Source organism: Anneissia japonica, unplaced genomic scaffold (genome assembly GCF_011630105.1).
Source record: "Anneissia japonica isolate Jap-2015-1 unplaced genomic scaffold, ASM1163010v1 scaffold16662_len1167910_cov178, whole genome shotgun sequence".
Taxonomy (NCBI): Eukaryota; Metazoa; Echinodermata; class Crinoidea; order Comatulida; family Comatulidae; genus Anneissia; species Anneissia japonica.
This window is the reverse complement of record NW_022732216.1, coordinates 599,075-609,705: the sequence shown is the minus strand read 5'-3', so window position 1 is coordinate 609,705 and position 10,631 is coordinate 599,075. Positions and strand designations below refer to the sequence as shown.

The 10,631-nt window shown below is 34.3% G+C and overlaps 1 protein-coding gene across 1 annotated transcript in view; it reads right to left on the bottom strand.

The window, feature by feature from the left end:
• Positions 1-697: 697 nt before the first annotated feature.
• Positions 698-10,631, bottom strand: part of LOC117115635 (protein FAN-like) — a 28,734-nt gene continuing 18,800 nt past the window's right edge. The window contains exons 12-25 of the mRNA XM_033259504.1: positions 9,253-9,407; positions 8,431-8,606; positions 7,849-7,980; positions 7,584-7,626; positions 6,629-6,855; positions 6,158-6,248; positions 5,682-5,740; positions 5,300-5,435; positions 4,410-4,533; positions 3,532-3,609; positions 2,843-2,993; positions 2,427-2,529; positions 1,776-1,882; positions 698-1,024 (exon numbers count right to left, since the gene is read on the bottom strand). Of these exons, the coding sequence (XP_033115395.1) occupies positions 936-1,024; positions 1,776-1,882; positions 2,427-2,529; positions 2,843-2,993; positions 3,532-3,609; positions 4,410-4,533; positions 5,300-5,435; positions 5,682-5,740; positions 6,158-6,248; positions 6,629-6,855; positions 7,584-7,626; positions 7,849-7,980; positions 8,431-8,606; positions 9,253-9,407 (1,671 nt within the window). The 3' untranslated portion in view covers positions 698-935. The remainder of the gene's footprint in view (positions 1,025-1,775; positions 1,883-2,426; positions 2,530-2,842; positions 2,994-3,531; positions 3,610-4,409; positions 4,534-5,299; positions 5,436-5,681; positions 5,741-6,157; positions 6,249-6,628; positions 6,856-7,583; positions 7,627-7,848; positions 7,981-8,430; positions 8,607-9,252; positions 9,408-10,631) is intronic.

Here is a 10,631-nt window from a genome sequence, read left to right as displayed (position 1 = left end):
ACTTACAAAGTAAACAATTAAAATATTGATTTTTATTCTCAACAGTGTATCTTTGGGCTACAAAGTTACAAAAACATTTATGATTTTGTTTTATTTGGAATATTAATTTGCTTAAAAATGAATTATTAAATCTTTATTTGCATCAGTAATACTTTGGAATTAAAATTATATTAAATGATAATATGATAACATAAACAATGACAGAGACAAGAATAATTAATGAAAATGATAGTAAAAAACAACAATGAATAAATAAATACTGTAACAAATAGAATAATCCCAGCAAATACAAAACATAACATTTGATGAATACAGTATTTTAAAACTATTTGCGAACATTTTGGAGTGACATGTCAGAAAATGTTATTTAGTTGTAAAATTACGTTATAAGTACGTATTTATGGTTCACCAAACTGTAATGTATTTATAATGTTATAACATAAAATTGTTATCTGGAATTTAAGTGTTTGACACTGTTGTTTGTATAATTGTATTTTTCAGCCAGCATAGTAACTTGTATTTGACAATTATCAACATTTTTGCAAGTGTACAAACAGTACTCTTTTTCAGTACCCTCTCCCCCCCCCCCCCTCTGAAAGCGTACATAAAAAATTTTGATTTTGCAAAACCATTCTCTACTTTTTGGGTGAAGTCAACTAAATTACTGTACTTGGTTACAAAAACATGTATATATAATTGGTCATAACAATTTAAATACATATGTAAAAGTGTACAAATTTGTCTACCCCCCTCCCCCTTCCTATTGCGTACTATTTGTACACTTGTGAAAATAATTGATAATTGTGAACAAACCCTAAGCAAACACAACAGGACAGCGGGAACTTGTCTGCACATTCAATTGCGAAACAAAGTCTTGGCAGTAATATATCTATGAAGTATTGTTAGAACCATTAGCATCCACGTTCTGCTTTTCCTTACGACCTCTTCCATAATATGACGTTCCTGTCCTCCCCACCGGTGACCAGGTGTAAATCTGAACCCATATACATTGAAGCAATCATACCTAGGAATAAAAAAAAAAGGGCGATAATAGACCATTTTCGAGAAATTTAAAATGAAAATTTCTGATAACCTGGCAACTAGCACGGGGGAACTTACAGAGGCCTATGCACTTCGCGTTATGTGTTTTGACACTAGCTAGCTGCTCATGCTAGACTAGGCCGCCGGAAGTCCCCCAGCGAGTGGCAAAACAGCGGCGCTGTTTCAAAATAAACTTGATAAAATGGTTTATACCATCCAATCAGAATAAAGACTTTGTTAAAGACTGGTGTAACTATAACCACTGTAAAAAAAAACTGGGCTGCTTTTTTTTGGCAAACTTTGGATGGGTTTCTTTTAGAGGGTACTCTTGCAAGGTAAAGAGGAAGGGAGGGGGGGGGCTTCTTTTCAAAATAAATTTAGGAATTATTACTATAAAACAATAAATAGGGCCACTGTAACATCAATGTGTATCACAGAGTGTATTAACCGGCATTAAATCACCTAAACTACTGTATAAACTAAGTTTAAAATTTATTCTCTTTCTTTGAAATTCATGTACATTCTATTAACTGTAATATCTCGAAAAGAAGTGCATGGGCTTCTCTTCGAGATTAAGCCCACTGGGCTTCTATTCGAGGATTTACGGTACTATATTTGAAAAAAACTCAAAAATTCTAAAAGATTTTATGTACCACAAAAAACATAAGTAAACAAAAACTGAGCATATCATTAAAATTGATGTTTGTTGAACTATCTGTAGGTGTTTTACTCACTACCATGCGCCTTGATCTTTGTCACCAACTGTGCCTTGGCCATGTCCCAAACAAGTAACTCGCCCTGCCCACCGGCTATCAAGTAATTTTGGGGCCAACATAGACAGCTGAAAAATATATAAAGTTTAGGAAATAATTAATATTTACTTCAAAATTTAGAGATATTTATCTGTGTTTGATACACAAATCAATAGTGGTGTTGTATCTTATATTAGTAAAGTAATTCACAGAACACATTGGTAGGTATGCAATTGATTTAATTCTTGGTATCTCTATTACATACATTATACAATTCCCTTGTTTCAGAGGTAAGTTCCCAAATGGCAAACTTGGCATTCTGGTTAATACACATTTTCTCTTGAAACAGAATTGAATACCTGAATTGCCTTTATTGTATCTAGCAATCATTATCTCCCCAACCCAACCCCCCAGTACTTAAAAATATGCTGAGCAAAAAGTAGTCAACAACAGTAGTTAAAAATCACCTCATAACATCTTCCTCTTCCCACTCAACTTCATCCACTCACAATTAGTACACAACAGTTTTGTTACAGTAACTGCTAGTTACAGCATGAAATAAAAATTGTGTAATTTGATATCATCATACTTTGAAAAAAACTATAATATATAATTAATGTTCTTAATTATTACCTGATATTCTGGCCTAAGTCCTTGGCGAGTATCTCAGTTCCGGTGTTAATGTCAACAACACGCATGTAGCAGTCTTCACCGCATGAAACCATTCGCTGACCATCTTTATCGGAAGAAAATAAAAGCTAATTATTTTTTTTGGATAAAGTACCTGATGTTGTGTGGTAGGGGCATTTCACTCGGTTGCCCAACCAGTGGCATATCTAGGGGGCCACGCCCCCAACCACCATCAAAGCTCAATTATTTAAAAATCACCTTATTTTGCGACCTAGTGCCCACTTAATCATTGAGTCCCCACTTTGCATTTTCCCCCATTTTAAGACCCCTAAATATGCCACAGACAGAAGAACAAAGGAGAATGAAACTAAGATAAAGATTGAGAAGAGGATGATGACAATGATGATGGAGATACACACCTATGCTAAATTTTACACAGGTTACTGCGCCAACATGAGACTGCGTCTGGCGGAGAACTGACTGACATTCAACATCCCATAAGTAGACAATGCCATCTTTGGTACCACTTAAGATTTGTGAATTATTACTGTTTACATGAATACAGCTAACCTGAAAAATACAAGATTAATATACATATATAATATATTAAACTAGTAGTAAAGTAAGTAAAGTAAATCCTTGCTGGGCCACAGGAGTCATATTTGCTGGAACTTATCCTCAGTTTAAAGTAGCGTGAAGCGTACAAGAATGACGCTCCCTCTGGGTTCGACGCTGGTCCATGGCAGGTTAATCCCGGCAAATTTTCTACTACCCATTGATACAGCTGGGTTGAGGCAATGTAGATATGGTGCCTTGCTCAAGGACCCAAGCTAAAGGCACAATGAATAATTGAAACCCCAACCTCAAGATTGGGAAACAAAACCATTTTTACTGCGCCAAAATGCTTCCAAAATTAATAGTAACTAATGACAACGATTAGCATTGTTAAAAGAAGAAATAAATAAAATCAAAGAACATTCATTTTATAAGCTACCCCTCATTTGAAGTTGGTGTCACCTCTTTATGTTCAACTTCTCTTCGCATTTTCACAGCCCATCAATTTGATGTGTGTTGAATAAATTTATAATGAATATGAGATTTTGCTTACCCCTGATTCATGATCAAGTTCCATAATGGGTTTAACAGCAAGCTTCTTTGGATCAGCTTCCGGATCATAAGCCCACACCTTTAAAATACAATTTAAAACAGTTTATATGAACCTAGTGAATTACCAGTATATTTTTTTTTTTCCAAATCGGAATTTATATAGCACCTATTACAATCCGGAAAATACACAAGGTGCTGGTATCATTATTCCCTGGTCATTGGATACTGAGTTGGCAAATTGGCACATTTTACAGCTTTACGCACACAACCCATATGTTTAATTCCATACCATCCTACCAGGTGCCCATTTATACTCCTGGGAGGAGAGAGGCAAAGGTAAGTAAAGTGCCGTGCCCAAGGACACAAGCAATGCGACGAGCCCTGGTCTCAAACAACTTACACGCTGCAGCACATATTACCATATTCATACTCATTTTTTAACAATTTCATTATCTTCCCACAGTGACTGACTCTCCAGTTGTTTATAAACAAGATTCAAGAACTTTTATCGGTCAATATACAAAATAGACAGAAATATGTCTCTTCCAAGGCTTTGAAGTGGAGTTGTTTTTAGAGGAACTGATTCCAGGACCTTCCTATTAGAAGGCAAGCATCTTAACCACAAGGTACAGTTGCACTCTACTCTTACTGTATTACAAACCCATAGGGTAGATATACCTATAAATCCTAAAGCAACTTACCTAGAGACCTACAGTACAGGCATTAGCCTGTGTTCCAGACCCTTACTTTTGGTTATGCACTCTTTATTGCACTTAGTGCGTGCCATACCAAATTTAATTGGCATCCCATACTCGATTTCTTTTTAGGCATATACATTACTGCTTAATAAAAGTAATATAATGATAACTATAACTGTACCTTGATTGTAGAGTCCCATGATCCTGTAAAAAGCATATTATCTTGCCAGCACATGGCTGAAACAGCATCATCATGTAGTGTTAACTGGCTTACGACACGTCCATATTCCATTGAATATAAATACCTAAAAGAGAGCGGTCAAGAGATAGAATTAAACAAATCAGGAGTGACATTCCTGGAAAATAAATTGTCTATACTAGTGTAAAAACAGCTAAACTGAAGCCAGCTTTCTAATTCACATAAATGCACATTAGACCAATGGCTTAAATGTCTTTTCAAAAGACAATACACTATATAACATTATACTTCCATTTAAGCCCTCCAGATAAAACACAAGAACAGCGATGTAATTTAACCAGAGACTATAAAATATGAAAGGTTCTTTGTGGCTCGGCATATACACAGTTGCTATGACATACCATGGAGAAAATAAATTAGAAAGACATCTATAAAGCTAAGCTCAAAAGAACTCATAACCATATCCTGCTAATTCGTAACCAATTTGTAACCATACATATAACTTCTCTTATAAAGCCGCCGTCGTAGGCCGACTCAACTCTATAGACATGGGCAGATTTAGGGGGGCAGGGTCCTTTGGAAGGTAAAAAAATAAAAAAAAGGACGAAAGAAAGAAAAAGAAAAAAATTGATCGCCCAAAATGCCTCTGAGGTTATTTTTGGGTGTCAAGAACACAAAAATTATGCAGGGGCATGCCCCCGCCCCCTCCGGATCCCCTAGAGTAGTATTATCTCAATCGGCCCCACTTTTGGACGTCTCTGGATCTGCCCCTGATAGATGACGCAAATTTAAATGGCTGCCACCGACAATCAGCAGACAGTGTCACATCATCAAAGGATTACAGAGAGCGAAAATAGTCGTTGGGTACTTACACAGAATCATCCCAACTGGCAATCAGCACAAGTTTCTCATTTGGTAGTAAGATGATGGAAGATAGTGGCATCGACGACAGGTTGATTCCACGAACCTGCTGTTGCTCCTCAAATGAATATACTTTAAAAACTCCAGCTGTGAAAATCATAATAATACACAATTACTATAGCTGTCTAACATACAATAGTGGGAATTATTATATGGAGGTTAAATTAATGCATGAAAATAATTACTGAGGGCCTGCAAGGCTTGAAGGAAGTTTTTGAATTATATTTTTTGAAGTATAATACTTTCCTCTAGTGGACAGATAAAGCAGTATATTAATTGCTTTATAAAGTCAATCAACGTTTTTGTTTAAATGGGTGTATTTATGTTACTCACCTTGTGATACAGAATACACATGTTTATTATCAGCAGACAAACACAGTGATGTTACAGTGCTAAGCAAAGAAAGGAAGGATTTATGAACAAATTTAGTCAGTATTATGATATTAGATGTAAAACACAATACCAAAAAATTATTATTTTAGTAGATACTAAGCAGAACATATCATATCAGGTCGGAGTTTACTGTGCATTAGCTTGTGTCCTTGAGCAAGGCACTTTATCTGCAGTGGTTCAGTCTATCCAGCTGCATCAATGGGTACCAGCAAATTGCTGGGAGTTAACTTGCGGCATACCAGAGTAATGCACTCTCATCCGCTTCACACTACTTGAAATTGAGGATAAGCTCCAACTCTATAGGCCCTAGTGGCTTGGCAAAAATTTACTTTACTGCACTTATAGGATAGACTAAGATCCCTGTATATTATAGGCCTATAATTTATTAACAACCTAATGAATTAGAATTGACTTACTCCCGATGCAGTTTGTGACGTTGATATGGTAAAAGGTTTGCTAATTGTGACCAATCCTTCGTCTGTGGTAATTCATCTTCTACACACTCATCTGCAAAAATCATTTAAAACTGAAGTTAAAATGTAAATATTATTTCGAAAATTTAACACATACACAATACAAAATTTGAAGTTAACATGAAAAAAAAGCTGCCGCAACCAGGATTCGAACCGACAACTTTCTGCTCTCTATGCCGACACATTAACCAACTCAGCCTTTTTGTGTGGAAATGAAATACAATTAGAAGCAACTGATCTTTCAACCAAGGACCACTCTAATTGGGAAACTTAGAATTAAAGACCACTGTTTGTGGCCCTGGATGTACACATATTGGTAATACCTTTATGATTATTTTCCAAATTTAGAGATCCGGAAAACTCTGGTTCCAACAGTGATCTTCAATTGAAGAAAGATCTATATAAATGACTTACACTGGTCAACAACCTCACTTTCTATGACATCATCATCTAAATATTCCTCCTCATCATTTTCGTCATCATCTACTTCTAATTGACCATTTTCTGGACTTGTATCAAGCTGTTCAGTTTTGGCTGACGGAAACCTTGTAGGATGGGGCTTGGTAAACAATTGCCTGGGGGTTTGGCCAAACTCCATAATCTGAGCCTTGATGGCAGCTCTCTCATTTGGATCCCTGATACTATAGAAGCGTACAAATTAAACAAAAATTACAGTATGTAATTATATGTATGGTACCATCAATAAAATAGTATGTACCAAAAAAAAAGCTAATAGTTGCATGACAGATAAATTTTATTTCAATATATTTATTTGCAACTAAAATTTGTTGAATTGAACCTATAAGGTAAACTGACTAGAAAATTTAGGCTGGCCACCTAGGCTAGGACATGCAACAGCTAGACTGAAGCCCCACCTTGGAAAATTAGGCAGTACAACAGAAGAGGGTTTCCTGTTCTGTTCTAAAGACACTCATTAACAAACACACAGGCTATATTTTTCACACAACCAAGCTTTAACATTTTTTTTCTGAAAGAAGGTGTACATTCACAACAATAGCTGCAACTTTTTTTAATAAAACCAGGAACACAAAAATTTCCATGGTTCAGCGCACACACTGTGGTTACAGTTTTAATCAGAAGGTGTTATACTGCCCTCAGTGATATCATGTAGCACACAATCACCCCACCTCATTATTATCAATCAATCTAAATTATGAACCAGAGTATAATGCACTTTATAAATTGAATGAGTATTAATACAAATCAGATGCCAACAATTATAATATAATTATAGTCACCTTATGATGACTACAGTTAATCACTACCAGTATTTTTTTTTATCACATTTTAAAAGGAGAAAATTTAATGTAAATGTGCTTTAATTTGTGTGTGAAGGAATGACACATACCTTTCTATATCAACAGCACCTTCATAGGTCAGATAGTAGAACACTGAAAAAGTAATTAGTTATTTATCAAATATAGCTTTTCATTTTTACTTTAAAAATAATAATGTATATTTATTAAAGTACATGTACAGAACTGTCAGAGAAGTTAGATTTATCATCAGCTATATAAACAGTTACATTTTTGGCTCCAGGAATCGACAAATGTACATAGACCATCAAGATATACAAAAATAACAAAAAGTTACCTAAAAAAATTAAAACTTACAGTTGTCGTATTTTTCAGCTTCTTTGCCGCGTTGTTTGAAGCCAAATATGAGATCAATCCATTTGTGTAGATGTGTGGATACATAGTCGCTTTCCAGGGCTTCCCGACACTTAGTGCAGAAATCTTTAGCGTCTGAAATAAATTATTCCATTATTAGTGAAACGCTGAGTGAGAAGTGGGATTGAAACTTATAAAGCTCCAGATAGTTTACCTGTTTACTGTAAAGTTAAACAATTCTATAATTGAATGACTGGGTATTTGTACATATTACAAACTGCAGTCTCTATTCACTTTTTGGCGAAAGTATTGATAGAAAATTTAAATCAAGAAATATGGTAAAACTAACAAGGGTAAACAACCAAAGCTACAATTAATATTCAATAACTAATTTCATTAGCATTGTCAATATAATAACATAGACTTCCAAATAGCAAATTCTGAAGCAACAATATAATTATAAATAAAATAAAAATAATAATTATTATAAGATTTATAAAGCGCATATATCCACTGAAGTAGTGCTCAAGGCATACTCAATTTTAATCTCATATTTTAAAAATGGTTAATAGAAGGTTGAATTACCTGTAGCCCATGGTGGTAACTCCACGTTGTTGACCTTTGATCCATCCTGTCTTACACCCAAGTTCAACGACTGCTTATTAACAAGGAAGTCTGCATATTCCGGCAGGTAGAACTCCGGAATAAGCTCCTTAACATCGGATGGGAGAGACAGAACATTTCCCCATGTTTCTTGAATGCTGATGATGTAAGATAAATCTTAAGGCAAGAATTTTTTTATACATTGTTAAGCGAACCTGCCACCCGCCAATAATAATGATTTCAAATAAAGATAAAGTTTTCGGCCAATTAGCACAATTGGCGCCACAAAAAATTGGAAATTTCAGAAAAAAACTAAAGTTTTTATTTATTTTTATTATGCCTGCTGCTGCCTTGAAATCTCCAAAAATAAGATATTGTATATTTCTTCCTAATTATATAAATTTAAAGCATTTAACCATCCAATTACTACACTGTTTACATTCAACAATAAAATAAATTCTCATTTTCTCCTCCATCTGGATGTTTTTTGGCAAAACCATTTGCTAAATAAGAAAACAAATTGTTTCTATTTTTTTACTGCCCTTAATCTTCATAAGTTCACGAAACAAGGTATAAAAAACTCTCCCCTAAAGGGTAAAGAGTAAATTTTTGTTCCCATCTTTTTCTACCCAGTCATATATTACATTAAACTTCATTTCTCAATTGCCAGGTCTAAAAACACATAGTTACTGTTTATCAGAATGGGTAGATTTCTGTTAGATTTGTTGACATACTTCAGCCTGTGAAGAACGATATGGGAGGAGATGAGGAACACATTAATCTTTTAATCTGGCCTTGTCTTACCAGTTGAAGAGTCTGTCAGGCTGGTCAAACCTGCCACTCTGTAAACAAAGCATGTACTCTGGAGCGACTCGAACCAGGTAATACAAAACATATCCAGGGGTGGAGTAATGGGAACCATACAGGAACCGAGGCTCAGGCATGTCAGCACATCTTTCCTATATTGGAATAAGAATAAGAATATGTTGTATGTGAGAAAATCTGGTATTTTAGATTTTAATGCTATAGATACTTCATCACTTTTCTCGCATTCTCTCTCTACACCCAGTTGTAGGGTGAGGTGGTGGTAGCAGTGCATAATGGAGCATGTAGCATTTAGTGGGGGGTAAAAGCAATATGACCGGAAATGGTGAGAAGAGTCTAAAGAAGCAATGGGGAATCATTGTCTCTCTCCACCCAGGAATAAGTGAATAGGCTTACAGTACCTGGTAGGATCTAACCATAGGCACTGATTCTAGCTTATTATGGAATGGTGGTTCCCAGGGAGACAATGACGTGTTCTATAGATGTTTGGGAAACTGTTTCAGGAAGCTAGAGAAGGGGAGGGGACACTTTTTTTTTTATTTAAAAAAATTTTATTTAAAAAAATATACAAAAAGAATCTATTAGGTAAATATAATTTAGATTTATAGCGGAAATCTGTGTTTTGCTATAATTTAGAATGTTATTCTGAGTATTTTTATATACCGCATTGCCCAAAAAATGTCATTTTCATTTTAACAACAATAAATTTACGTATGTGTGTGTGGGTGTATGTATGTAGGCCCTGTGTATGTATGTATGTATGTATGTACGTACGTACGTATGTGTGTGCGTATGGGTGTATGTATGCATGTATATGTGTGTATGGTATGTAAATGTTTATATATATGTATGAGTATATAGGTATATCTATATAGGTATATATATGTATAACGATTTAACAGTTTTATTTATTATTAAAACTTAGCTGTTATAAGAAAGAAGACATTATAGTTATAGGAATTCAGATTAACTTATTATTTACAAATTTTCTCTTATATTATTTTAGATTGTAGACACTGTACTTAATTTATTGCTTAATCATCTATAAATATAAAGAAACTAAAAGTAATTAAAATGTTGTTATTAATGAATACAAAATATAATTTACAGAAAAGAAGTAGAATTGTTCTAATAAATTTTAAACTTTTTTATTTAAGTAAAATAGGCCTTTGAATTATTTTTGAACCTTATATGTAAAAGAAATATTTAATTATGTAATTTGGGATTTCCATTTACAAGCTATGCTTCAGGAATTTCCAATTTTCTTTGATCTTTAAAAATGTTGTACATTTATATTTTTCGTAAATTTTCATGCTCAAAGGAAATAAATATTTTTGTCATTGTCATTGTCATTGTCA